The 26,827-nt window shown below is 53.7% G+C and overlaps 12 protein-coding genes across 12 annotated transcripts; 5 read left to right on the top strand and 7 right to left on the bottom strand.

Moving 5' to 3' along the window:
• Positions 1 to 299: 299 nt before the first annotated feature.
• On the bottom strand, positions 300 to 2,281 carry AB675_5395 (Translation initiation factor RLI1; the record flags this gene model as incomplete). The annotated part of the gene is made up of 3 exons (XM_018145602.1): positions 300 to 1,943; positions 1,994 to 2,010; positions 2,224 to 2,281. The coding sequence occupies 3 exons, from the start codon at positions 2,279 to 2,281 to the stop codon at positions 300 to 302; spliced, it is 1,719 nt and encodes a 572-aa protein (XP_018001882.1).
• Positions 2,282 to 3,304: 1,023 nt separating this feature from the next.
• Positions 3,305 to 8,047, top strand: AB675_5394 (Chromodomain helicase hrp3; the record flags this gene model as incomplete). Its single annotated transcript, XM_018145601.1, has 4 exons — positions 3,305 to 3,534; positions 3,576 to 5,090; positions 5,135 to 7,801; positions 7,858 to 8,047. The coding sequence occupies 4 exons, from the start codon at positions 3,305 to 3,307 to the stop codon at positions 8,045 to 8,047; spliced, it is 4,602 nt and encodes a 1,533-aa protein (XP_018001852.1).
• A 652-nt stretch (positions 8,048 to 8,699) lies between these two features.
• AB675_5393 (Aldo-keto yakc [NADP(+)]) lies at positions 8,700 to 9,688 on the top strand (the record flags this gene model as incomplete). The annotated part of the gene is made up of 2 exons (XM_018145600.1): positions 8,700 to 9,215; positions 9,281 to 9,688. 2 exons carry the CDS (start codon positions 8,700 to 8,702, stop codon positions 9,686 to 9,688), a joined length of 924 nt encoding a protein of 307 aa, XP_018001987.1.
• A 274-nt stretch (positions 9,689 to 9,962) lies between these two features.
• On the bottom strand, positions 9,963 to 11,528 carry AB675_5392 (Versiconal hemiacetal acetate; the record flags this gene model as incomplete). The annotated part of the gene is made up of 4 exons (XM_018145599.1): positions 9,963 to 10,476; positions 10,538 to 10,613; positions 10,709 to 11,322; positions 11,491 to 11,528. The coding sequence occupies 4 exons, from the start codon at positions 11,526 to 11,528 to the stop codon at positions 9,963 to 9,965; spliced, it is 1,242 nt and encodes a 413-aa protein (XP_018001928.1).
• A 770-nt stretch (positions 11,529 to 12,298) lies between these two features.
• Positions 12,299 to 12,874, bottom strand: AB675_5391 (uncharacterized protein; the record flags this gene model as incomplete). The annotated part of the gene is made up of 1 exon (XM_018145598.1): positions 12,299 to 12,874. The coding sequence occupies one exon, from the start codon at positions 12,872 to 12,874 to the stop codon at positions 12,299 to 12,301; it is 576 nt and encodes a 191-aa protein (XP_018002097.1).
• A 746-nt stretch (positions 12,875 to 13,620) lies between these two features.
• AB675_5390 (Lactose permease) lies at positions 13,621 to 15,582 on the bottom strand (the record flags this gene model as incomplete). The annotated part of the gene is made up of 4 exons (XM_018145597.1): positions 13,621 to 13,975; positions 14,023 to 14,865; positions 15,165 to 15,374; positions 15,425 to 15,582. 4 exons carry the CDS (start codon positions 15,580 to 15,582, stop codon positions 13,621 to 13,623), a joined length of 1,566 nt encoding a protein of 521 aa, XP_018002034.1.
• Positions 15,583 to 16,046: 464 nt separating this feature from the next.
• On the top strand, positions 16,047 to 17,293 carry AB675_5389 (Alpha-ketoglutarate-dependent 2,4-dichlorophenoxyacetate dioxygenase; the record flags this gene model as incomplete). The annotated part of the gene is made up of 5 exons (XM_018145595.1): positions 16,047 to 16,283; positions 16,334 to 16,546; positions 16,595 to 16,702; positions 16,750 to 16,944; positions 16,994 to 17,293. 5 exons carry the CDS (start codon positions 16,047 to 16,049, stop codon positions 17,291 to 17,293), a joined length of 1,053 nt encoding a protein of 350 aa, XP_018001921.1.
• Positions 17,294 to 17,357: 64 nt separating this feature from the next.
• Positions 17,358 to 19,246, bottom strand: AB675_5388 (putative transcriptional regulatory protein; the record flags this gene model as incomplete). The annotated part of the gene is made up of 2 exons (XM_018145594.1): positions 17,358 to 19,134; positions 19,215 to 19,246. The coding sequence occupies 2 exons, from the start codon at positions 19,244 to 19,246 to the stop codon at positions 17,358 to 17,360; spliced, it is 1,809 nt and encodes a 602-aa protein (XP_018001751.1).
• Positions 19,247 to 19,991: 745 nt separating this feature from the next.
• On the top strand, positions 19,992 to 21,311 carry AB675_5387 (L-galactonate dehydratase; the record flags this gene model as incomplete). The annotated part of the gene is made up of 1 exon (XM_018145593.1): positions 19,992 to 21,311. One exon carries the CDS (start codon positions 19,992 to 19,994, stop codon positions 21,309 to 21,311), a length of 1,320 nt encoding a protein of 439 aa, XP_018001873.1.
• A 139-nt stretch (positions 21,312 to 21,450) lies between these two features.
• On the bottom strand, positions 21,451 to 22,956 carry AB675_5386 (uncharacterized protein; the record flags this gene model as incomplete). The annotated part of the gene is made up of 6 exons (XM_018145592.1): positions 21,451 to 21,625; positions 21,685 to 22,066; positions 22,122 to 22,229; positions 22,308 to 22,495; positions 22,550 to 22,704; positions 22,759 to 22,956. 6 exons carry the CDS (start codon positions 22,954 to 22,956, stop codon positions 21,451 to 21,453), a joined length of 1,206 nt encoding a protein of 401 aa, XP_018002024.1.
• Positions 22,957 to 24,258: 1,302 nt separating this feature from the next.
• AB675_5385 (putative mitochondrial 2-oxoglutarate/malate carrier protein) lies at positions 24,259 to 25,167 on the bottom strand (the record flags this gene model as incomplete). The annotated part of the gene is made up of 1 exon (XM_018145591.1): positions 24,259 to 25,167. The coding sequence occupies one exon, from the start codon at positions 25,165 to 25,167 to the stop codon at positions 24,259 to 24,261; it is 909 nt and encodes a 302-aa protein (XP_018002080.1).
• A 299-nt stretch (positions 25,168 to 25,466) lies between these two features.
• AB675_5384 (Acyl-CoA dehydrogenase) lies at positions 25,467 to 26,684 on the top strand (the record flags this gene model as incomplete). The annotated part of the gene is made up of 1 exon (XM_018145590.1): positions 25,467 to 26,684. One exon carries the CDS (start codon positions 25,467 to 25,469, stop codon positions 26,682 to 26,684), a length of 1,218 nt encoding a protein of 405 aa, XP_018001917.1.
• Between the last annotated feature and the right edge of the window lie 143 nt (positions 26,685 to 26,827).

Here is a 26,827-nt window from a genome sequence, read left to right as displayed (position 1 = left end):
GACTTTCGACAATTGTTGTCCTGTGCTCCAGATGCGTATTCGAGTATGCTGCAATAAGCAACAGTGTTCCTCGTTGCCTCCAGAGCGGAACCAATTGCCGTCCGACCAGGCAGATCTCGACCTCGTCATCCTCATCCTCAGCATCGCCCTCGTCGCCTACTTCAACGACTCCTCGGCGCCGCTTCTTGGCACTTTTACCCGTGCTGTTGAGTCGTGGCTCGTCTGCATCGTCATTCGTCGCATCATTGCGGTCGTGACGGTTGTCGTAATTGTAGTTGCCCTTTGCATCAAAAACAAGTTCAACTCTTTTCTTCCTCCAGGAAGAAGTAATTACCAGCCAACTTCTGCTCTTGGTCGAGCTGAGACTTGTCCTTGTTGATACGCGGGCGATAAGTATTGGGGTCACGGCGGAAGGTGACATCCAGACTCTTGAGGAAGCGATTGCAGCCGGTGAGCAGGGACTCTGGTGGGTTGGCTCGAGCATTCTTCGATGGCTCGCCGTCGAATACAATGACGCGATCAGCGAGGTAGGTGGCCATGATGAAATCGTGCTCGACAATGAAGGCGGTCTTCTTGTTGTGCATGATGAAGCGCTTGATGACACGAGCCGCGATGATACGCTGCTCGGAATCGAGATAGGCAGAAGGCTCGTCGATTAGGTAGATGTCGGCAGGCAAGCCAAGTGCCAAGACGATGGCGACACGCTGCAATTCACCGCCAGACAGGTTCTGGACTTCTTGGTCGATGAAGTCGTCGATCTTGAGTGGTTTGTAGACATCAGTCTGAAACTGAGCATTGAGGAACGCAGCCTTAATGCGCTTGAAGAAGAGCTGGCGAACTGTGCCTTGGAATTTTGGCGTGATCTTTTGCGGCTTCATGCTGATATGCATAGCCGGCACCTTCTGAGTACCGTCGGGTTTCTCTGCACCTGCAAGCAACTTGCAAAATGTGGTTTTGCCGGTTCCGTTCTCACCCATCATGACAATGATCTCGGAATCGGTGAAAGAGCCACTTTCGATCTCGAGGTGGAAGCCTCCAAGCGTTTTCGCCATCTTGGGATACTGGAAACCGCGTGCCTTGTCGACTTGGTAGTCCTCACCAGCCTCGGCCAGCCTGAAGGTCAACGACTCCTCTCGGAAGCGCAAATTCTCGGTCGGAATGTGACCATCCAAGAAGATATTGATGCCTTCACGGACAGACGCTGGAAGAGTGACAACACCGTAGACAGCAGGACGGCCGTAAAGGACGCAGATGAAATCCGAAAGGTAGTCGAGGACTGACAGATCGTGTTCAACCACTATAACGTAGTTGTTGTGAGTGAGGAGTTCACGGATTGTGCGTGCAGCCGCGAGACGTTGCTTGACATCGAGGTAAGACGACGGCTCATCAAACATGTAAACATCCGCCTTCTGAACACAAGTGATGGCCAGAGCAAACCGCTGCAGCTCACCACCAGAGAGAACAGCTACTTCACGATCCGCAACGCCCTCCAGTTCAAGGACTTTCATGATGTGGTCCATGTTGCCGAGTTGGCTTCGGGATTCGATCAAAGGTGAGACATCTCGAACCGCGCCCTTGATCGCCTTCGGAAGCTGATCAACATATTGAGGCTTGACGACGGTCTTGAGGTTATCTTCGAGGACCTTGGTGAAGTAGTTCTGCAATTCCGAGCCACGAAAGTATTTCAAGATTTCGGACCAGTCGGGCGGATTGTCAAAGCGACCGAGGTTGGGCTTGAGCTTGCCGCTGAGAATTTTGAGGGCGGTAGACTTGCCAATACCGTTTGTGCCAACGAGGCCGAGGACCTGACCGGGTCTTGGCATAGGCAGGCGGTGGAGTTTGAAACTGTTGGCCGAGTAGCGATGGGTGGTCATTGATTCGAGTTGGTGGGCAAGTTGATGATGTTGATCGCTCCGAAGGGGCATTTCTTTGGGCAGATACCGCTGTGGATGGTCAGTCCATGCTGTGTCTGTAGGCCGAGCTGTCCACTTACCATCCAATGCACAGAGACTCTGAGATGTAGGCAATTTTGCTCTCCGGCGTCACTTCAATACACAACTTTCCCGATCGAACGACCGGACAAGACTTCTTGCATTCCTGTCGGCACTCTGTATTGCGTCAGTCCCTGCAGTGTGGTGATTTTGTTGTTGGGCACAGCAAGAGGGCAGACAGTTGCGCGGAGGGGATGAAGGCTCGGAGGAAGGTTGTGTTGGCCTCACGTACTCTTGGGTTTACATTTGTCGCTATTGACGATAGCGATCCTCGTGAGTTTGTCCGCCATCTTGTAGTTTGTCTACGGGAGATTCGTTGTGGTGGGTATGCGAAGCGGTGGAAAAATGAAAATGTCGGCGAGACTGTCGTGGTTGTTCGGCAATTGCAGCAGATCTGATGATCGTTGCTGATATTGTCGCGGGGAGGACTCTCGTTGCCGACGAGATGAAAGGAGAGGCTCAAACAACAAACAAAGGGACTGCGACAACAAGTCTGTGCTCTGGAAATATTATATCGCAGGCATTCCGTGTCACGGTGAGTTGATGTGGGCTGTCTTTTTTTGAGTCTATGCCTATTGGCTATTGGCCTCCAGGTGGGTTCCGTACCCCTCTGACACTTGAGTCATGATGAGTCGTGAGGCGCTTGGGGGCTTCCTCGCCTCAATTTGGGGCGGTGCGGCCTAAGGGTTCCCTAATCTGGCCTCCCACCCTCTGGGGGCCAGCACCCTGCCAAGATGGGATGGGTCACCGCGGCGTTCGATGGAAAGGGCCTAGGTTGACCTTCTTTTGATCTTCAGTCTGCAATACCGCATCAATTCACATCTCCAGCACTTCGAGGCATAACATCGCCAGATCATATCGACCTCACTGGCACCTGTGTAGGATACAGACGGCTCACAGCGTGTCTAGCTACGTGCTCGCACGATGGAGTGTAAGTAAAACTATATATTCCTCTCGTCCACCTGGCATCTTCTCGTCAGCAGCCTGCTTCCCGTCTCGACATCACCTCGAATCGACAACGAGCAGTCCTTATCGCAATTTCCTCAGCAACTGCCTCAGTGAAGAGCAAACAGTTGTCTCAGTCACTATCCAACGCCCAACGGCCGCGGGTGTGACTGCTGGCAGTTAGAAGCCACCGTGTTCGAGCTTTCCTGCTGCTCCGCAGTCATCCTCATCGACTGCGCCATCACTGCCATCACCCATCAACCAAAAATTTATCGAAAAAGATCTGCAGCTCTTGTTCTTGGCCGGATCTGAATCGCGTGATCGGGTTCCCTGGGAGAATCAGCTTGTTCTGCTGTTGCGACCTCACCATGGCCGGCCTTGCTCATGCTGACGTGCCACCTTCCATAGCGTCCGCTGTACTCGAACAGCCACCACCTCCCTCAATAGTCGAACCGAAACCCGAAACTCCCGAACCAGAGCCCGTTTCTGCTGTTCCAGTTCCTGCTGTCACCAATGGCGTTGCCAAAGCCGAGAGTGAGAGCGAACTCTCCGAGCCGGAAGATCCTCCCGCCGAGCCAGCCTCGTCGCGCCCGACCCTGTCAGCAATGTCACCAACGACATGGAAATTGACAAAATGAGCTCGGACAGCGAAGAAGATGCTGCTGGCGATGATGATTACGAAATGGCCGAGCCAGTCCTCTCCGACCACGATATCGACGGCCCAGGCTCATCTTCAGACGACTCTATCCGTCCTGCCAAGCGGAAAGCGCAGGCAGTGGACGAGGACGAAGATCATATCAGGAGTAACCCTGATCTATATGGACTTCGTCGTAGCGGTCGTGCTAGTGCTAGACACCCTGCCACAATGGCGGACTCTTCCACGGAGGACGAAGACTCTGACCTACCTAGGCGTCCACGAAAACGGCTTCGTCAGGTATCACATCGATCATCCAAACAAGCCACCCCTCAACTCCCTTCACTGTCCGACGAGGACTCTGATGCCGATGCATACGGTGGGAAACGTGCGAAGCTGTCTAAGAAAGCGAAGCAACGTTTCCTCTCGGCGGGCAGCACCCCCGCGCACGGCGAGATCCGCTTCTCTACTCGTCGTGCTGGCAAAGTCATGAGTTATAATGATGACGAAGATGATGACATGTTTGACGAAGACGACCCCAATCAGCTCACTCCTGCATATTACATCGAAGAGGAGGACAACTCGCCAGCCATCGACATCGTCCTCAACCATCGCCTCCGTGCTGACGTCACATCACCATCAACCAAGAAAGAAGACTTCGAGTTTCTCATCAAGTGGCAGAGGAGAGCCTACTATCACGCAACATGGGAAAGTCATGACAGCCTCGCTAACGTCAAAAGTCTTCGTCGGCTGGACAATTACGTCCGAAAGACACTACTACCAGAGATCGACATCATCAACGATCCAAACTTCTCGCCGGAGGAGAAGGAGAAGTTCTTGCTCGATAAGGAGCAGCGGCTTGACGCTCTCGAAGAGTACAAGAAGGTCGAGAGAGTCATCGGCAAAAGGAATGGCGAGGACGGCCTTGAGTACTATGTCAAGTGGAAATCATTATACTACGATCAAGCTACGTGGGAATCGGAAGAACTGGTCAGCAAGGAGGCTCAAGACCAGATCGACAAGTACCTCGAGAGACTACGCGCTGACTACAGGTCTAACTTGACCGAGTCCAAGGTCGACCATCGTGCACCCTATCGGAGATTCGAAGAGCAACCTTCCTACATTCAGAATGGCAAACTTCGAGAATTCCAGGTCTTCGGCCTCAACTTCCTGGCCTTCAATTGGATCAAAGGGGCAAATGTCGTCCTCGCCGACGAGATGGGCCTGGGCAAGACGGTGCAGACAGTGTCGTTCTTGAGCTGGCTAATGCACGATCGGGGTCAACAAGGGCCATTCCTTGTTGCTGTCCCATTGTCCACAATGCCAGCATGGGCTGATACATTCGATCATTGGGCACCTGACATCAACTATGTTGTGTACAACGGCAACCAGACGGCTCGAAACATCATCAAAGAGTACGATCTACTGCCCACTGGTCAAACGAGCCAACCTCGCTTTCACGTCCTGCTCACCACATACGAATATGTCCTCACTGACGCAGCATTCTTGAGCCAGATCAAGTGGCAATTCATGCTGTCGACGAAGCTCATCGGCTGAAGAACAGGGAATCTCAGCTATACGAGAAGCTGTGTGAGTTCAAGGCGCCGGCAAAACTCCTAATCACAGGCACACCTGTGCAAAACAACCTCGGCGAGCTGTCATCATTATTCGAGTTCCTTCAACCTGGCCTGGTGAACATCGACGAGAACATGGATCTGACGACTGAAGAAGCCTCCGCCAAGATCGCTAAGCTGACAGAAGACATCAAACCATACATGTTGCGACGGACGAAAAACAAGGTCGAGAAGGATCTCCCGCCCAAGACCGAGAAGATCATCCGCGTCGAATTGTCTGACATCCAGCTGGAGTACTACAAGAACATCCTGACCAAGAATTACGCCGCTCTGAATCAGGGCGCGAAAGGTCAGAAGCAATCCCTGCTCAACATTATGATGGAGCTCAAGAAAGCGAGCAACCATCCATTCATGTTCCCATCTGCAGAAGAGAGGCTGGTCGCCCACGACGCTCGACGCGACGAGTATCTACGAGCTCTGATCACCAGCAGCGGCAAGATGATGTTGCTCGATCAGCTTCTGACAAAATTGAAGAAAGATGGCCATCGTGTGCTGATCTTCAGTCAGATGGTAAAGATGCTTGACATACTCGGTGACTACATGGAGATGCGTGGCCATGCCTACCAGCGCTTAGATGGCACGATTGCTGCTGCACCACGTCGCATGGCGATCGATCACTTTAATGCACCTGACAGCAGCGACTTTTGTTTTCTATTGTCAACAAGGGCAGGTGGCTTGGGCATAAATCTAATGACAGCTGACACAGTGATAATCTTCGACAGTGACTGGAATCCTCAGGCAGATCTCCAAGCCATGGCACGTGCACACAGAATTGGGCAGACAAAACCAGTTAGCGTGTATCGCCTTGTCTCCAAGGAAACAGTTGAAGAAGAGATTCTGGAAAGGGCCCGCAATAAGTTGATGCTTGAATTTCTCACCATTCAAAGAGGAGTAACCGACAAAGCAACACAAGAGCGCCGCAACGCGCTTGTTGGTGAGCCCGGATCTACTTCCGAGATTTCACGAATCCTCAAAAAACGCGGCCAACGCATGTTTGAGCAAACCGACAACCAGAAGAAACTTGAGGAGCTCGACCTCGACTCTGTACTTGAGAAAGCCGAAGACTACAAGACTGAGCAGCCTGACGAGACCGAGGCAGACGGTGGCGAAGAGTTCCTCCGAAGCTTCGACTTTGTTGACATCAAGGTCGACGAAATGTCATGGGACGACATCATACCCAAAGAACAGCTCGAGGAAATCAAGAAAGAGGAAGAGCGCAAAGCCAACGAGAAGTATCTTGCCGACGTCATCGAGCAGAACAAACCTCGCGACCGCAACGCGCGCAACGCAGTACAGGAAGAACGTTCTGCACGCCAACAACGTCGCGTCGAACAGCGCAACAATGCGATCGACTCTGACAGCGAGGAAGAGTCTCCTGGCGCTGATCCCTCTCGTCCGCTGAGTCCACGCGAGTACCGATACCTGATGAAAGGCCATCTTCGATACGGCTCCATCGACGATCGCACAGAAGAGTTCTTGGCTGAGGCAAGACTTCGCAATCGCGATATGGAAGTGGTGAAAGCTGCTATGAAAGAAATCATCGACAAAGCGGCTGAGCTTTACAAGCAAGAGCAAGATCGTATGGCTGAGCTCGTGCGCACGTCGAACAAACCGATCACGAAGAAGGACAAGAAGGCTGTGCTCTTTGAGCTGCATGGCGTCAAACGAATCAATGCAGAGACTATACTCGATCGACCTGGCGAGATGCGACTACTCCGCGATGTGGTCCCTGCCGACAGGGAGAAGCAGCTGTCCTTCCGCGTGTCTGAGGCTACCAAGGCCGCAGGATATACCTGTGACTGGGGTGCTCGAGAGGACGGCATGCTTTGTGTCGGCATCCTTCGTCACGGCTATGGCGCATGGGAGCGAATTCGCGATGATGAAGAGCTCGTCTTGAAAGACAAATTTTTCCTTGAAGAGCATCGTGTTGACAAGAAGGCTGAGCGAGAACATTCCGAGCACAAGAATGCCAAATCACCAGGAGCTGTGCACCTAGTCCGCCGAGCTGACTACTTACTGTCTGTACTCAAAAGTCAACACACCGATGACCCGGAGATCAAGAAGGCGGTGGAGAATCATCATCGCAACAACAAGAAGCATGGTCAGCTTTCAGTCGACATCAAAGCTGATTCGCCATCAGTCCCCATCCGCAAGGACAAGCATCGCCCGCGCACCATCAGCTCTGGCCACCGCGACAGTGTTGAGCGCTACAACTCGCCCAAGTCAGATCCGAGATACCATCGCGACAGCGACGTTCGTGAGCGTGACCATAAGAAGCCCCGCCACCACGGTCCAGAGCACTCTCATCACCGTGACCGCCACTCTAGCGATCACCGTCCTTCGCGTCCCGAATCCAGCAATGCCAATGGCAGCGGCCATCCTCCTCCAAGCCAAGATCCGATGATGACACTTGTCTTCAAACCTGTTCGAAACGACCTCAAGAAGATCAAGGCCGCGACAAAGAGTGCCATACCCGATGCTCCACAACGTGCAGCCGAGCTACGTGTATTACTCAAAACCATTGGTCTCTTCATTTCGGAGCAAATTGATGATGTCGAAGGTGAGCAGGATCTACGCGCGATGGAGCGGCGTTTCTGGTATGTGCTTTGCCATTCTCTGTGTGTTTGAACTCGAAGACTAATTATCCACTTAGGGACTACGCAGCAACCTACTGGCCGAACAAGGGCATCCGAGGTGTTGAGCTGCAGAGCCTGCACAATAAGATCGTCGCCAGCGACAAAACACTTACTGGAGAAGGGTCTCCCGACGATAACGGCGAGACCAGCAACGAGAGAAGAGCGAACGGAGGCTCTTACAACACGTCGCCGCCACACCGTGACTAGGAGTCGATTCGTCACTGGCGACCATGGGAGGGGGTGCCCAGGTGAGGCATCTGTAAACACGGCTTACGAAAAGTTCATGGAGCGAAGGAGCTCCCGGTGTAAGGTTTTAACATTCGATGAGGCTTGTAGATGGATTCTAGACGTTATCATTAGGGATAATGTTCAATCTTTGACACTAAGAGTGTCGCATGTAGCCGTCAGTAGGCTGCAAAAGCAATGGAGTTGTAAAGGATTACATCCAAGTCCGCCTCTATTTGACCCAATATCATTACTCATTCTTGCCGTCAGAGGCCTGTGCTGGTCTCATGGGCTATCTATTCATGAACTTTTGGGCGCTCGCTACCCTCAGCAGCTCCGCATGAGCGAGCGAACTCTCGCAACAGGAGACCCGCTGAAAAAGGAGCATCCTTGATCGCTGCGGAGAAATCCCCTGGCTAATTCGCCGAGCGGAATATCTTGCCTGAACTTTGTCGATCAACCTCCACGGACATAAAGACCATAGCTGATCTAGGTCCGTGACCGTCCGAGGAATACTGAAGGGGACCTGCTACGGATGACAGTACAAAATGGAGTATAAGTATCGTTCGGGGCTTCGAGCCCGACATAAGACTCACCATCATAACTGAACGCCTTTTCCTACCACCTCAACAAGATGGTCAAGACACTGCCCTTCGCCTCGAGCCAAGTCCCCGTCCCAGGCTACGGTGCAATGGGACTGAGTGCCGGACTAGGCACCAATCTTTCCTACGACGAAGCAGAGCCAGTTCTGCTGAAGGCACTCGAGCTAGGCTGCACATTCTGGGACACCGCCGTCGTCTATGGCGCCGGCATCAACGAGAAGCTGCTCGGCGACTTCATCCGCAAGCATAAGTGTCGAGAGAAGCTCTTCATTGCCTCGAAATGCGGCCTCGACGTCTTTGGCGGAGGGAAGTTCTCTGTGGACAACTCGCCGGAGCATATCCGCAAGTATATCGAAGGCACGATTGACCGCTTGGGATTCGCGCCGGATCTTTACTACCTCCACCGGATCGACCCCAATACACCCCTGGAGGACTCTATCAGCGCTCTCGACAGCATCCGAAAGGCGGGCAAGTGCAAATACATCGGCCTCTCAGAATGCTCCGCCGCTACCCTCCGCAAAGCCAACTCCATCGCGCACATCGACGCCGTTCAAGCCGAGTACTCTGCCTTCGAGACTCTGCACGAGACGGACGGCTCATCGCCACCTGCAAGGAACTCGGCGTCGCCTACGTCGCCTTCTCCCCGCTCGGCCACGGCTGGCTGGTTGACAACTTCGACTACGCCTCGCCCCAAGACTTTGCGGAGGATGACTTTCGGCGGACCTCACCAAAGTTCCAGGGCGAGAATTTCTACAAGAATAAGGCGATTGTGGAGGAGATCAAGAAGCTAGCGGATAGGAAGGGGTGTACGACGAGCCAGTTGGCGTTGAGCTGGGTGGCGAGTCAGGGGTTGATCCCGATTGCGGGGACGACTAAGGCGGGGAGGTTGGTGGAGAATTGGGGGAGTAGGGAGGTGGTGTTCAGCGAGGAGGAGCTGAAGGAGATGCGGAGGATCGTGGATGAGGCGAAAGTGGAGGGGGAGAGGTATGGTGAGGCGCACTCGAGGATGGTTGGTCATTGATGGCTGTCTCTTCGGAGTCATATCCGCAGTGATCGAGGCAGTAGGGAGTAGTGAGAGCTCGGGTTCTCTAGCGCTCTCGAGATGCGCTGCGCACAAGGGGCTTGTATCTAGCTGCTAGGAGGCTCTTGCAGGCAGTATCTCTGAATGACCCTCATCGTTTCATGGTGCAAGAGGGCCTGCAAATCCCTTTCCGACGGCATACTCGCCATGATCGGTTCGTGCATGGTCCATTGTCCTTGCCTATATGCCGCTGGACTCATGCGTCAACATCCACTCACGAGTGCCCAACAATACTCTTCGCCTTATACGGCTCCTCCAAATACTTAATCTCATCCTCCGTTAACACCTTCCCCTTCACAGCCACCGCCTCATCCAACCTCCCCACCCCACTAAACCCCACGATCGGATTCGCGCCCTTCTGCACCGTCCACGCCAACGCAACCTGACTCATCTTCCAGCCCTTCTTCTTCGCCAACTCCTCCACCCTCCCAATAATAATCTTGTCCTCCTCCGTCAGGCTATCCGCGTCCATCTTCGTGCCGGCCGCCTTGGAGGCGTCGTTGCGGGACGTGGAGTCTGAGCCTAGGGGCCGGGCGAGGTGGCCACGGTAAAGCGGGGCCCAGGGGATGAGGCCGACGCCGGTTTTGTGGCAGTACTTGTTCATTTCGCGCTCTTCTTCGCGGTAGCAGAGGGAGTAGTGGTTTTGCATGCTGATGAATTGGGTCCAGCTGTTGGTTTTGGCGACGGTTTGGAGCTCGGCTAGTTGGAAGGCCACATTGAGGAGGCGCCTGGTGGGGACGTTGTTAGTGTTTGTCTTCTGAGAGTGGTAGGAGGGTCGGGTGGCTGGACTCACCGATGTAGCGGACCTTGCCGCTCTGTACGAGGTCGTGCAGTGCCTTCATCGTCTCCTCGGCTGGTGTCTCGTCTGTTTTGTTACATGTCAGCATACTGATCCGCTTCTGTGAGGGTGAACGCCCATCGCAGCGGCTGCTGCCTGAGCCGATGGTCGGTGCAACTCACAATCATAACGATGGATCTGTAGCAGATCAATGTAATCCATCTGCAACCTCTCCAAACTCGCCTCCACGGCATTGAAAATCGCCGCCCTCGACAACCCACCCTGATTCACATAATCCTTCGTCCCCTTCAACTCCGGGTACTTGATATGACTCGTCGCCGGGTCCTCCCCCACCGTCCCATAACATTTCGTCAAAATCACCAACTTCTTCCGATCAAGCTTGTTCTTCTTGACCACCTCTCCAATCATCTTTTCGGAGACGCCGTTGGAGTACACGTTGGCAGTGTCCCAGGTGTTGAGGCCACGGTCCCAGGCGGCGAGGAGGAGTTTCTCGACTTCGGCCTGGTCGTCGACGACCCAGGGTTGCCAGTCTTTGTGGCCGAAGGACATGGCGCCGAGGATGGGGACGGAGAGTTTCAGGCCGGAGGTGCCGACGCGCATGTAGCTGACTTTGGTGGTGTCGAGGGACTTCTGGAGCCCCTCGGGGCGTTGGGGCCGGCGTCGCCCATTGTGAAGGTTGATGGTGGTGGTAGGGTGTTGGTGTTGCTGCTGAAGCTCGAGGTGTGTTGCTGGGTCTTGTGGGCGACTTCCGAGCTCTGTGTAGTGCTCTCCTTCGCTATAGTCCAGATCAATTAGTCCAGCAGTATTCACACACGGAACAGGAACGATGACGAAGAACGAGGGATCCGCGCAGAACGAGCAGCTTCTTCAACCTTTTTATTTATTTAGCGAGACGACCCCTCCCTCGCACCTGCCTTTTCGAATTACCAATCCCGACACTCACTCGTACAGGATCTCCAATTCAACCAGGAATTCGATCATTGACGTGCTTTTTGAAAGTTCCCCATCCCCAAAAGCAGCTGTTGCTTGACTCCCCGCGCCAATGATGATGTGCGGTGACAGACCACTCGAGCTCCCTCGGTGGGGTATGGACTTTTGATAATAGCCGGCTATATACCGACAGCCAATCAGGGATGTTCTGCCTCGGCTTTAGAGGTGATCATCGGCTCTATGTCCGGGTGTTTGTTGTCTGGTTTGCAATAAAAATATTGCTGGAAGGCACAGTAGCAGATGTGTAACATACTCGAGTTCGTTTCGAGTATAAGACTTGCCTCAAGTGCTGATTTTGGGCTGCTTCCTTCGACTCTGCATGATGTGCATGTAGATGTGGTTTCCCACAATGGAAATGCCTTTTTCGTTGCCTCTCGGACTTTCGATCGGAGGTTGGACAGTGATGATAACCTCCGGTCTGGGTCGAAAGCAGGCTTCGAGCTCACTTTGCACCCAGCGATCAGTACTGTGACAGCCATGATGATGATACTGGCAAGAGCACGCCGATTTTCTGGGGCCGGAGCCTCCCACCAGCTTTGCTGAGCTTGCGACGCATTCGAGATTGAAAAAGCTCTGTTGCTTGACTCAGATAGTCTCGGAACAGCCTGGCTGCTCGATGATGCTAGAGCCGCTGCGTTGAATTCCGAAAAACCCATCTTTTGAGCCGACGTCCGTCAGCATACCAATTTGGCGTTGCTCCCAGTGATCGAACGCGACGTTCCGCCACATGACTCCCAGACGTGCCGCTTCTCTGGCGACTCTCAACCATTCTGTCGTGGTTTCTGCTCTCCTTCCTGGCACACATAGTACGCCACCGTCCCATCACCACCCAACCCATCAGGCGCCTTCATCGCGAGAAGCACGCGCTTGGGATCTTGCCACGTGTCATAACTCTTCCCAAACGCGATCGGCTCACGCGTTGGCAGCGCGTCGAACACCCCAGCCAGTGTCTCAACACCAACATCCTTCTGAGCAATACTCAGTGGGATCACATATTCACGCTGCGGTGGGATGGCAGTCCCTGCAGACAACGAGTGTTGGATCAGTACGCTCTGCAGGTCTGGGTGTATGTAGACGTGCCGCGGAGGTTGTCCGGAGATGATGACTGGAATTGTATCGTGGCTTTTCGCTGGAGTGTCGTTGGGAATGTCGATGAGAGCCGCGTCCGCAGTGATCTGGTGTAGACGTAGATCTTTCCATGTGTGTTGATATTGCAGGTTATGCAAGATTTCGGTGGGTAAGGCGAGAACTTGGGCAAGTGCGGGCGCTGATGAGGAAACCTGCGAGGTCGTGGTTGTGATGAGACTTGAAAGAGCGGAAGGTGTTGGTGCGGACATCTGGCGGCGAGTTTCGAAGCCATGGTGTACTGTACCATGTTCAGTCCAAGCGCGACAGTCGCGAAAGTGATCTTAATTGTGGTCGCGTAATCGATGTTATGTTAAGAAAGCAACCAAGTTGTCATGAAACAGCAAACTGAATCACGCAAAATATATTCCAAGGCTTGGCAGCGTGGTGTTTCAACGACAAGAATACTTCGTCTGCTCCCTGCTTCTTTATGCATGCGGAGATCACATTATGTACACACGTCAAAACCCGTGGACGTCAGGGGTCAAGAATACTCGTGAGGCCAGCTTGGCAGGTCTCTGTGCGCTTTATGAAGAGCGTTTTCTGGTTGACACATGGCCTCACATGGGACCGGATGACTTAATCTTCAGAGGCCTTATCTGCGGCCGGATGACGCTGCTGCCATCTGAGACCGGATGACCGTGACTCTTTGTGGACATGTCCTACATAAGGTTGCTAGTGCGCCTAGCGGCAACAAGCTCGATTGGTAGTACTGCGCGTCCTCTTCAAGACTACACCCTAAACTCGCGAGCCAAGGATACTGTTCATTATGGGTTACTCAACCAGGCGGGGTGCTGGAAACACTATAACGCTGATCGAGTTGCTGGGCTTGAGAGGAGTCTCACTCGAGCGTTGGCGCGAGCGATTGATACCTCGTGGACTATCTGGCTGCCGAGGGTGCTGTAGGCAAAACGCCCAGAGCTTCTAGTCACAGCCTGCCTGGCCTGTCTGTCCAAAGTCAATGTCGGCTGCCCAACTCCTCGACATGAGCACTGTCACCCGACTTCGGTGGTCCAGCGTCCTCCTTGCCTGGATTCACATCCGCCATTACTCCCTCCTCGTCCTTATGACTCCGCTGGTGCAAATGTTGTGTCGCTGCATGCCCGGTACCCATTCGCCCAGTATCGAAAACGAAGCTGACTTCTTCGATCGTGAGGCGCCTTGTCTCGGGAAAGAAGAACCAGATGAGCACCAAGTACATGGCGATGAGTACGACGTAGACGATATAGTACTTCCAGGCGATGCTCTTCAAGGCGACAGGGTTGACCCACTGATTGAAAGCTTGCGCAACGCTCTGAACGCTGAGCAGAATGCTCAAACCTTTCAAGCGCATGTGGTAAGGCAAGATCTCGCGCCATACGAGAACGGCAACGGGGTCCAGCCGATATCGTAGAAGCCATAGTAGATGAACATCACCGGCACCACTGCGATGCCGACGCCTCGGGTCTTGTTCTCTGCAAAGCTGCCAGACAGACCAGTCATGACGACGTAGGAGCACAGCATGCCAATGGTTGATGTCAACCAGAGCTTCCTTCTGCCCACGCGTTCTGCGTTCAGTGAGCCAGCATATGCGAGGAACAAGTTCCAAACTGCAAGACCGCCATTGATGCCAGAAATCTGGTGCGCGTCCGTGATCCCCACTAGCTTTAGAGCAGGGGCCAGGTAGTAAGAGATGATTCCGTTTCCGATCCAATTGGTTCCGGTGGCCATAGTGACGAGGACCAACAGTCGCCGGCGGTTGCCGGGTGTCTTGAGGAAGTCCATGTAACGCGTGCTCTTGTTCTCGGCCTCCAACTCCAATGCATAACAGATCTCCTTGTACTCGTGTTTGACAAGTTCGTCATCCTGGTCTCCATTCGCATGCCACTTTACTAAAGTTGCCATGGCGGCCTCGGTCCTTTCCTTGTGGATCTGCCAGCGTGGCGATTCTGGGACGATCAACAGATGGCAAAGGACCATCATCGGAGCGAAGATCTGGAAGAGACATGGCGCCCGCCACGCCCAATCGGTCGTGCCCCAGTCTAGGGCGCCATAGCAGAACCATGAGGCGATTGCGGCTCCAATGTAGTAGTTGCTGTAGAAACAAGTCGAAAGGAGGGGCCGAAGGCGTGGATGTGCCACTTCCTGGAGCAAGGCGATGGCTGTTGTCTTTCCGAACGGACCAGCTGCTCCTATAAGGACGCGACCCGCGATGAACATTCCACTGCGCAATGATCGTCAGTGAATAGTACTCAAGTAACGCGGAAGGTAGGTTAGAGGCCAGATGAAAATGGCTATGACGCTCAACGATCGAGAGTCGAAGGCAGCTTAGAGCCGGCTGTGACGCTCGGGTAACGAGCATCGGAGACAGTCTAGAGCTGGCTGTGACGTTCGAGCGAGCGACAGAAGAAGGGACTCGAAGGTGCTTGGGAGCTGGCCGTGACGCTCAATCGAGTGACGAGTAACGGGAGCCAAAGAGGATATTGCCAATGTCCTAAGGCACATGCTTATTGGGAGACTCACACGTTCTTTGCGAATGCATTGATGAATGCACCAATAATCAGGATAACCGATCCCACTGTCAGAGCCATCTTACGACCCCAGATGCCATTGATCCATGCACTGATGTAGGGCGTGACAATTGCAGGCAGGAACAATGACGCAGAGATTAGGCCAAGGAAGTTCCCCGAGGGGCTGTCGAAGTATTCTTGCCATTGAGGCATCGCTTGTAGTCTGTCCAGGAGATCAGCAGACGTCGATGCTGACTTGCAGGAACAACATACCCATTGAGAAGGGCTGCATCATAGCCAAGGTAAAACACGCAAAAGTACAGCCCGATACACTGTACCACATTGACGCGCAGGCAAGGATCGAGCCACCACTTCTTGTTGGTGTTGTTCTTGAGGTGCGAGAAGCTCATTCCCGTCGAGTCGCCTGCCATGTTGATGTCTTGGTCAGAGCCCGCCCTGTGGGGTGATTGCTGTTTTTCGATGAATAGACCCCAAATTCGTGGTGCATAGAACGAAGAGAGCGTATGTGAGCGAAAGATATCAGTTCTCAAATCGGTATCTCGGAATGGTGACAGCTCGCGAGAAAACAATCTCCACATGGAAGTGGTTGGTACTCGCTTAGGGGCAGTCCCCACGGGGTCGGGGTATTGAAGTCAAGATCGTCGCACGTGGAGAGATCCTCGGAAAGTGCTCGGAGGCATTCCGAGCGTCCGACTTTGCGCAGACCTCGCATTCTGCAGTCGCTGTTGCCACCGATGGAGACAATTGAGCGACTTTCCGCAAGGAAGGGAACATAACGGTGATCTTCTCGGAAAGCGTCCGCACCTTGGATGGCTAAAAAGACTCGAACACTTGTGAGCAACGGATTCCCAACACACAGCACCTCGTATTCACAATGTCTGCTACAACGACCATAACGGAACAAGCGCCTCGGACGATAACTGTCAAGCCCACACCAACATGGACGCCACTGCCTATTGAGGGCGAGGTCCCGCGACCATATGACATAGCTGAGTATGGGCTTAAAGTGACGCCCCTGCACCCGACTTTTGCGTGTCAGCTGGATGGGGTGAACTGGTCGAAACCCGTCTCTGCGGAGGTATACAAAAAGATCCGCGAGGTTGCTGACAAGGTAGGCTGGCAACCCATTGATGCTCAAATCAATGCTGACTAGTCCTAAAGTATGCCGTGGTCGTCTGTCGGCAGACGACCTTGACAGATGAGGCCCACATCGAATTCTCGCGCAACTTCGGAGAGCTGGATGATGTGCGTCCGTATGTGCAGGCAGGACGGGTACATCGTCTGCCATATCCAGAGCTCTTCGATGCTGGCAATATCGATCCTCACACCGGCGATGTTGCACCATTGACGGCGGCACAAGTGATCGGCAATAAGGTAGGGCAACTGCATTTCCTGGCCTTATCGATGCTGAACATTTGACAGGCAAACGAGCTCTTCCACGTCGATTCTTCATTCAATGCGCGCCGAGCAGGTCATTCTCTGCTCCTGGCACGCAAGATTCCGCCGGCAGGAACTGGTGGCCACACAGAGGTACGTATGTCAGGCACGTGACCCTGGTTGTCCTGACACACGAGTAGTTCTCTGACTCCCGCACCGCATACGACGATCTTTCCCAGGAAATGAAGGACAAGCTGGAGGATGTGGTTGCAGCCCATTCACTGTTCCACTCCAGGAAAACAGTCATGCCAGACTACTTCAAGGATCTGGATCCCAGCACGAAGGAACTCAGCTTCCACAAGCTTGTACAGACCCACGAATGGTCGGGCAGGAAGGTAAGCACTGTGGCCCTTTGTCACATAGCACATACTGATCTTGACCCAGAACCTGTACATTGCGAGCTATGTGCATCACCTGCAAGGCATGGACGCCAAAGAGAGTCGGAAACTCATCGACGAACTCACAGCACACATCTCAAAAGCTAAGTATCGATTGACAGTACCATGGATTCAGAATGGCGATATGATCATCTGGGACAACACCAGCGTCATGCACCGGGCGACAGGAGGCTCATACGAGGGACGCTATCCTCGCGATATGAGGCGCACCACGGTGAAAGACATGAGCAGTACTCGATTTGGTCTGAACGGTGATGGAGCCGACTGGAGGGTAGGCTTGCCTTGAACTGCGCGTCAGTGCAGTGGTGCGATGAGCGGTACAGAAGTGAAGACCACAATGATGACTTATGTTATATCCACGTGGCGCCGTAGCCTGTGGTGGCATAGCTGAAGTCGATCTCCCAAGCCTCTGGTGCGACAGAGTCATGCATCGCTGCATTGACGGGCTCGCCCGCACTGGTACCTAGGAAGGGCTCGTCAAACCAGTTAGTCTGCTGTGCAAAGTCCATGACTCCTTGTGGAAAAAGGCCGTCAAGGTCAACGGGAACCATACTCATGTGCCCAGCTGACGTTGGGACATGGTTGATCGAGGTTGCTACCTGGATGATTGGCTTCAGGTCATCAGCGATGCGTCTTGCTGAGGTAAGGAACATAGAGAGCTGCTCAAGCATAGCAACGCCGTCGTTAAAGGCAGCCACGTATCTAGTCCTCTCGCCCTGCAATCCGATCTGCGTGATATCCCGGACAAGGAGCGTGGCCAAGACTAGCACGGCTCCCCCAAGCGAGACTGCCATGTGAAATCGGAAAGAGCTTGGCTCCGCAATTTCTTCACGATGTAGCCCGATCTGGTCGACGATGCCACTCGCGAGATCGCCCGAAAGCTGACCAGTCAAGGCATCGTATTCGAGAGATACCATTGTCCGACGTCTCAGAAGAAGCCTTAAATGATTAAACCTTGTGATGATGAGTGTTTGCTGGCGATGGTGTCTTCGCGTACTTCGACCATCCAGCGGCATCAGGGGAAGCCTTGGAAACGCCACATCAACCCAGTGTTTGATTTTCGCGTCCAAGACCACGATCACCTCGGGATCGAATTGTGAGACCCCAGCCGCAAATAACCGATCCCACACCTCGCCTGCCAGTTTCGAGAATGCAATGGTGCTGTGTAGGTAAGGTATTGCAGACTCGTACGGGTCAACTTCCGGCAGAGGAAGATTCGGCCGCAGAGCGGCGTCGTTGATGAAAGCAGGCAATTCCATGTTAATGTCTGAGTCTCGGATACCATAGGGACGTCCACAGCTGAGCGAGATCCGGCGATCGACAAAGTAGACCGTCCAGAGCAGTCTTTGTCGCATGTGCCTCGTGAATCCGTCACTGATAGAAGCATCGATGGATTGCTGATGAAGACCGAACTGAAAGCACCGACGGCAAGCCAATCCGATAGAGTTGTACGCTGCATTCGGCTTGTCTGCGTGCACGAGATAGAAAGCTTCATAGATCAGATACTGGATCAAGCTTGCATCTCCTCGCCCACCTATCTTGCGCTTTCCAACGAGACTTTCCGCTATCAGGAACCACTCCCAACCTGGGAGTTTTCTGGTTTCGTTGAGTGCTTCGACATCCTGCAAGATATCGGCACAGGCGAAGATGATATAATTAAGGGCCAGGAACCACACCTCTTCTCGAGCCACCTTTCTCGTAGTGACAAGGCTCTCTGCCCTCGTTCGAAAGTCTGCCTCGTTGACACAGGAATGGCATGGATTTATATCCGCGAAGAAGAAGGCCAAATATTTGTCGTACTGGGTCAAGCTAGGAAACGCCAATGAGGTTGTCCCGATGGATACGTAGTGCTTGTCCAGTGTTGCCTGAGGGGAGCCGAAGTTGTAGCTGCGTGCTTCCGGAGACGTGTTGACGACAGGCGTAGCAGGTATCCCAAGCCTTGCTCTCACGGGACCGAGATTGTCATTGAAAGCCGTCACTGGTGCTTGGAACGCCGTGTCGCCCTGGAAGTCACCAGCATCTTCGTCCGGCTCATCGTGGGATTGGTTATCTCGTGCTGATCCGTCAGCAGTCAGATTGTCGAGCCGTGCCTCGATCCTGGCGAGACGTGCCTCAACACTGAGCGTACTGTATGCCACAGTCTGGGATCCAAAACCATTGCCGTCAGACGCGCGAGAAGAGGCTTTCCCAACATATAGACAATTCACATTGTGACGAACACACCTTTGGCAAGGGACATTGCCGCAGCACTTCAACTTTCGTCGCCTGCAGGTAACACATGCCTGGGATGTGTACTGTGGCCGCCGTCGGCGAGACTTGGACTGACTGCCGTGCTCTTCAGACCTATCCGGAGGTGACTCTGGCTCAGACATATTACGACGTCAATCAACATGGCTGCGGACTTTACACCAAGAATGAATGCAACATAGCTGAAGATCGGGTCCTAATCCAAGAAATTCACAAAGACTTCAATCGCTCCGGGGCAGGCATGTCAGGCAGTAGTACGCGTAGTGTCGTCAAGGAGGGAAGTCGCGACTGGTGGGGAAACGCGCCAAGTGATCTGGGGAGTGGCGTTCTTTGACAACCCCCGTGACCAAGTTCTCCCTTTGATAAAGTTGTCGTTACCTTGGCTTACGCGAAGCACACACCTTACGCCCCTCAACTTGCACCTACAGACTGAGCCGAGATCGTGCTTGTGCTCCTGCGCCTGGCCCGCGTGGGATAGCGCGGCTGAGATGCCGTCGGGCGTCATGAGTCGTGTTCCGAATATTCCGAGCTCTGTCCCGAGAACATTCCCTAGATCCGGACCATTTTGAGATCTTGAGACCTTGAGCACCGGAATGGGCAAGCCATGCAATGCATGAGACACTCACATGATGATCCCGGACACCGCTAGACGAGCTTGCATGAAATGACCTCAAAGCGACCCTTGACCACGCTGAACGACCTCGCCTGCTTCTGCCCAACCCACCGCACCATCAACAATGCCTGCCGACCCAACAATAACAGGCTTCACAGTACGGGACTTACGATGGCCAACCTCACTCGACAATATCGGCTCCGACCCCATGAATCTTGCTGGTGAGAATGCATTTGGCTATCTCCAATTCCAGACCGACGGCGAGCACATCGGCACTGGCTGGTCCTTCTCTAATGGCCAAGGCAACGATGTGCTCTGCGCCGCCATTCGCTCTCTGGCACCACGCTATGTTGGTCGCAAGCTGTCCTCATTGACTGCCAACATGGCCGAGACACAGCGAAAGTGCGTGTCAGGCCAGGTCCGCTTCATGTCGCCTGAGCGGGGAGTACTGCAATTGGCGTGCTGTGCGGTCCTCAACGCGTTATGGGATCTATGGGCAAAGGTAGAAGGCAAGCCTTTATGGCGGCTGGTCAGCGATTTCACTCCGGAAGAGTTCGTCCGGTGTATTGATTTCCGCTACATCACAGACGAAATCACGCCAGAGCAAGCTCTTGAGATGCTACGGAAGCAAGCGAAGACAAAACACGAACGACTGGATCTAGCGACCTCGAACAAAGCCGTTCCAGCATACAACACCTCGATCGGCTGGCTCGGTCTCTCCGACGACCAAGTCCGCGAGGGACTGAAGAAAGCCGTAACCCAAGGCTTCAAGCATTTCAAGATTAAAGGCGCGCAGGGCGTCGAAGCCGACCGCAAACGCCTGTCCCTCGTCCGGGAGATCGTTGGCCCCTCAGCAGTCCTGATGGTGGACGTGAACCAGATTTGGGACGTCGACGAAGCCATCACCTACATGAAGAACTTCTCCGATCTCGGACTCTGGTTTATCGAAGAACCCACCTCACCCGACGACGTCCTGGGCCACGCCAAGATCCGTGAGGCATTGAAGCCCTACAATATCGGTGTCGCCACCGGCGAGCACGTGAACAACCGCGTCATGTTCAAGCAGTTACTGCAAGCCAACGCCCTGGACGCCGTTCAGCTCGACGCATGCCGACTATGTTCCGTTAACGAGATTCTCTCGGTTCTGCTCCTCGCGGCGAAGTTCAACGTCCCCGTCGTGCCTCACTCTGGCGGCGCAGGCATGGTCGAATTGTGTAGCCACATCAGCACCATCGACTTTGTGTGCGTCAGTGGCAAGGAAAGCATACTTGAGTATACAGACCACTTACATGAGGCTTTTGTCGCGCCGGCGAAGATCACAGACAATGGGTACCATGTGAGTCCGACAGTGCCAGGGTATAGTTGTGATGTGAAGGAGGCGGAATTCGAGAAGTTTGAGGCATCAGCGGGATCGTTCTGGCAGGCAGAGCAAGGAAGAAGATGATGGATGATCGGTGGAGGGGTGTGCCCGGTGAGCAGACCAGCTAGCCAGATGGCTACAGCTCGATGAAAGTGCAGAGCGCCTATCAAAGTGCCTTTTTGTGTGGTACTTCGCGATTAGCCAGCTACGCTGATAGCTCCTATCAATACTGATCCTGCGGATCACCGCCCTCCACGCCCCAACCATTGACATAGTACAACTTCGTCTCCGCCGCGATCACCATTCGCCCCTTGCCCGTGAAGCGGAAGTTGGCGACTGTGCTCCCAACCCAGATCTTGCCCAACAGCACACCGTCAGGCTCAATACATGCACGCCATCTCCCGTGCCAGCATACACATTTCCTTTCTCATCACAATGTATCCCGTCCGGCACCAACGGGCTCACGTAAGCAAAGGTCTGCCTGTTGGCAAAATTGCCAGCCGCAGTCACGTTGTAGCTGTAGATCGTCGCCGGTAGGGACGCATTGACGCCGTAGAACCCTTCCAGCGCACCTGTGTCTGTCACGTAAGCGACGCTGCCGTCCGGGGAGAAGGTCAAGCCGTTCGGCTTGTTCAGGTCAGCGGCGACGACACGGATGGCACCGGTAGAGGGATCGAAGCGGTAGACCATGGGCGGAATGGTGGTTGTGGGCCAGGGGCGGAAGTCCTGGAGGGCTCCGTAGAGCGAGTCGGTGAAGTAGATGGCGTTCGGGAAGAGCGGGTTGATGGCGACGTCGTTGAGGGAGTTGAGTTGGCGGCCGTAATAGTTGTTTACGAGTTCTGCAAGGGGGATCAATTAGCTAGAGATAGGTGAGAGAAGGGGTCTTCGACTTACGAGTCGTGTTGTACGGTTCCAGAGGGTTCATCAGGAAGAGAGCAGGCGCGATGTCGTCCCCTTGACCTTCACCTGTGTACACGATCTGGCCTTGGTAGTTGGTTGCGCCTGTGCCAACTGGTCAGCGCGTGGCCCACGATATCGATTCTTGACGTTGACCATGAGGAGGTGCAAGAAGAGGCATACCATTGGGATTGATGACAGTCGGCGTGGAGTTCACAACGATCACGTCAACACTGCTGTTCAGGCCCTGAGCAACAGCCTCCGCCTGGGCAAGCGAGATCTTCTGGATGATGCTCGACTTGTTCAAGCCTGTCCCAGCATCCTTGGCGCCAGCATTCTGGACAAAGAAGACCTCGTCTGTTGGTGGGTACCTGCGTCATGTCAACCTTCCAGTCTGGGTGGGGCTTGAGGCTAAGCAGACGGACCAGACAACGGCCTCATGGAACAGAGGGTCCTTCGCGCTGGAGGCGATCAATGTTAGTGAGACATTCGAGCCAAGGAGCTCAAGGAATGCTTCGTCGTAGACATGGAACGGCTTCGAGCTTGCGTCTTGCGATGTGATTCCCGGCGGGAGGAAGACCTGGTGAGGATTGAGTATACGTCCTCCAGTAGACCTCGGGAAGCTTTCACTTACGCTCGACAAGTTCTGCACTGAGGGTGGGTCCACAGTTTCGAGTACGGCAAGGCTCTTCTGATCTATCACCTGTGCCGAATCAGGCAAGCTCGCGTTCTGTGCAAATGCAACTTCACCAAGCAGCGATCCGAACAAGAGCGGGAGAAGCATGGCGGCGGTGTGGTTCTGGGTCGTAGCTGACCCAGGACTGACGTCCATCACGAGACGGAAATCTGCCGTGCCTTATACTTACCTGTGATAGCTATTTGCCGTGTTGGTGCATGATTTCTCCCGGTACCGACTAGCGATGAGGTAATGGATGTACCCCGCGCACGCCATGTGCAAGGTACCTGTCAGTGTACGAAAGTTAAGCTACGCCAACCCTTCTCGTGGCAGAAATAGAGTTCGGGCGTGCCTGTTAGCGTTGTAATCGGTGCTGTTGGAGAGCTCGTCACCCAGACCTCGGGCTACACACCGCCGGCAAAGGTGCGAGTGGAGAGGATGCAAATCCAATATTGTCGAAGCATCGCGTGCGTTCTGGCCTGGCGAGCCTGTGCAATGTGTAATGTATCATGAGGAAGTCGCACTTGAATGCTTGTCTGCGGAGCCAAGTTCTTGAGCTTGACTTCCTCGACTCTGATACACATAAACGCTGCGGCTGCTGCTCGCCCAGGTTCTACGCATGCTTCGATCAGTATTGTTATGCTTTCGACGGCATTGCTAGCCATTCAACTCGTGGCACCAGAGAGCGCACACGCAGTCCAAGGGTTAGTGGTCTATCGAAGACACACTTCACGATGGACAGATCCTGCAGCGTAGAGCTGGGCCGCACAAGAGCCAATTCGGCTGTCCATGCCCGTCGCGTCTTGTATCCGCTTCTGTCTGTGGTGATGCATTGCGTTCTTGGGAAATGTGCAATCTCATGGTGTCATTCATGCGACTGTGGTATGCGATGAGGGTGCAGTCATCAAAGGCACGGCGGCCCTTGAGGAGCCCGTGCAGAGTCTTGGCGCCAAAGTAGGGGTTAAAATCTGCGAGCTCGCCTGGGCGCACACCGCCCTGGCGCCGCTTTTAACGTTGGCGCACCCTCGACTCACGCGCTCCGCAGACGCGACTGTCGAGACCAGTGTCCAGCAATTCCCCCGTCTTTGAGCTTCTCTGCACGATACACTCGTCCAGCAAGGTGCTTCTTGAACAGTCCCTCATTGACAAATCACCTCGCTGGGCTGGCTTCCGTCCGTCCTGGCGCCAACGTGTCGCTCTCACGACTTGGCCCGATGATCGACCAGCTCAGAGCTCGAGCAGCGGCCAGAGGATAGAAGAGAGACATGCACGTGAAGTCAGACCGGCCCGGAAGCATGGATAGTATCGGCCTACGGTGAAGAGAACGACACTACCCATCGGTCAAACTCAATGTCTAGTCTCTTCCCGCAAGGCTCTCGTCAGGGAGTCCATGATCACGAGAGAAATCACCCTGTCTCAATTTTTCAGCAACGCTCGGCCAAGGTTAATTCGAGTATCTTACGAATGAGGTCCGAGTCGAGCGCAATACATGGGAAACCCCCGATAGAACCTCAGTGCACCTTCTTCCTTCAATATTGAGGAGAAGCAGTGAGCCATTCCCCGATATCTGGCTTGCCGACTTTGCAGACGACTCTTGACTGTGTCAAAAGGCATGCTGAAGAGGGCTGCGCAGAATCCGCCATTTGCCGAAGCCAGCAATGTCTGCTGCCAGTCCGACAAACTTGTGCGAACTTTGAGCTGATGTTTCGTCTCTGAGAAGCAAGCAAGCTGGCCAAAGTTTGTCGACATTGCCCGAACGACTGTTGGGCCGCATCCACTCCACAAGACAGCAACACCTTCAGTTTTGACAATTCGGATCAAGGCATCAACCGCCGATCTGTACTTCTGCTGTCGATTAACCGGATGCATACCATCTGATTGCATACGTATAAGGGCAACCTCAATCGGATTGCCTACTGCTGCAGCAATACCACCAGCACTCACGCTTGCCAAAGCACGTTGTGTGAATGAATATGAGTGCTGACTGATCTCGGCCCTCCTTCTCAGATTTTGTTCGAATGTAGCGAAAAGGCCGAGCCGAGTCGTTCCATACACGAGTTGACGGGCAAGAGCTGCAGAAAGGCCGTTGTACAATTCGATGGCTCCGCCACTTCTGACGATCCCTCGCAAGACGTTGATTGCTGATACGCTTCCTTGGCCGGTTGACTTGTCGCTGGTCGTCAATTGCATTCGGACTTTGACCATGTCCAGAGGCTGCACGCAAATTGTTGCTGCCATACCCGAGACACCGCCAATGACAAATGGGATACATCCTTGCCAGAATTTCTCGGAGAGTGGTACACGGCCGTTCTTTGCCGCAAGCACTGGAGACTGCTCAACCCCGGCACCTTCAACAGACCGCGCCATGCTAGGAACCTGAACAAACCATCGGTCCGAAGGACTCGATACAACACATCTGCATCACTCATCTTTCCGAGCAAGTGTGTATTGAAATCTGATGGGTTGGCTGCCGTAATAATCCCTCGGGTAGTGGTATTGTTTGGTGCCGTCCGATCTTTCCTCGGTAATTTCACTGGGCGACCAACCCCGGTGCCCTGACGAATACGTTTACTTGACTCAACTCTCTGCTGCAGTATCGAGTATCTCAAGGCTTCAATTACTTGATTCAGGTACGACTCTTACGAACATTCAGCTGTTCTATTGACATGAAGCTCGGGTTTGGCGGCCATGTAGGGCGGACACTTTCCGCGTTGCGTCGCCCCAGGCCCGATCATTTCCCAGCGCTTCGATCAGTGGTATTGGCTGTCAAGCAGAGACCCATACATGCCAAAGCGACAGAATTCCTTCAGAACAATCAACCAGACTGGACCGAGTCTATGCATGATGTACGCGAAGCCATCTCCAAAATATGCTCGAGGTACACCGACGAATACTGGCTTGACAAGGACAACAAGCACGAATTTCCCCTGGACCTACACCGCGACTTGGCGAATAATGGTTGGCTTGGGATTTGCATGCCCGAAGAATATGGTGGCTCGGCGTTAGGGATATCAGAGGCTACCGTGATGATGCAGACGATTTCCGAATCTGGCGCGGGCATGACGGGCGCCTCGTCCATCCACATGAACATTTTTGGGCTGGAACCCGTGGTCAAATTTGGCACGTTGGAACAGAAGAAACGGATGCTGACGCCTCTGATACAAGGCAAGGAAAAGGCATGTTTTGGCGTGACAGAGCCCAACACGGGGCTGGACACTTTGAAGCTGCAATCCACGGCAGAGAAACGGGGTGATGTATACATCCTTAACGGTACCAAAATATGGACGTCGACCGCTCAAATAGCTGACAAAATTCTTATCCTTGTCCGAACCACGCCTTTGGACCAGGTATCTAAGCCTACACATGGGTTGTCTCTGTTCTACACCACCCTAGATCGGACTGCTGTTCAAGTTACTGAGATTCCGAAGTTGGGCCGCGCAGCTGTCGACAGTAACGTCATCTTCTTTGAGAACTGGAAAGTACCTGCCGAAGATCTGATCGGTGAAGAGGGTAATGGTTTCAAGCAGATTATGGTTGGAATGAATGCCGAGAGAGTTCTTGTCGGTGCTGAGGCTCTGGGTCTTGGTTACGCGGCTCTACGGCGTGCTGCGAGATATGCTCAGGAGCGTTCTGTGTTTGGCCGACCAATTGGCAAGAATCAAGGTATTCAGCATCCGTTAGCAGAGTCGTGGATGAAATTGGAGGCCGCACGGTTGATGCTGTACCTCGCAGCCAGACTCTACGATCAAGGTCATTCTTCCGGCGAACATGCCAACGCGGGCAAGTACCTGGCTGCCGAAGCCGCCTTCGAGGCCTGCGAAAGGGCAGTCTTGACGCATGGAGCATGGGCTATGCCAAAGAATACCATGTTGAGAGATATCTGAGAGAGGCCATGCTTCCAAGGATTGCACCGGTGAGCAGGGAAATGATATTCAGCTACATTGGAGAACGAGTGCTGGGTCTTGCAAGGAGTTACTGAGTAGGAATTATGGATAACACTGAATTTTATCTGTAAGCTCCCATCTGC

This window comes from Cyphellophora attinorum (genome assembly GCF_001299255.1).
Source record: "Cyphellophora attinorum strain CBS 131958 chromosome Unknown Contig8, whole genome shotgun sequence".
In the NCBI taxonomy this organism is placed as follows: domain Eukaryota; kingdom Fungi; phylum Ascomycota; class Eurotiomycetes; order Chaetothyriales; family Cyphellophoraceae; genus Cyphellophora; species Cyphellophora attinorum.
The sequence above is the reverse complement of the archived record's forward strand: the minus strand, read 5'-3'. Positions and strand labels throughout refer to the sequence as shown.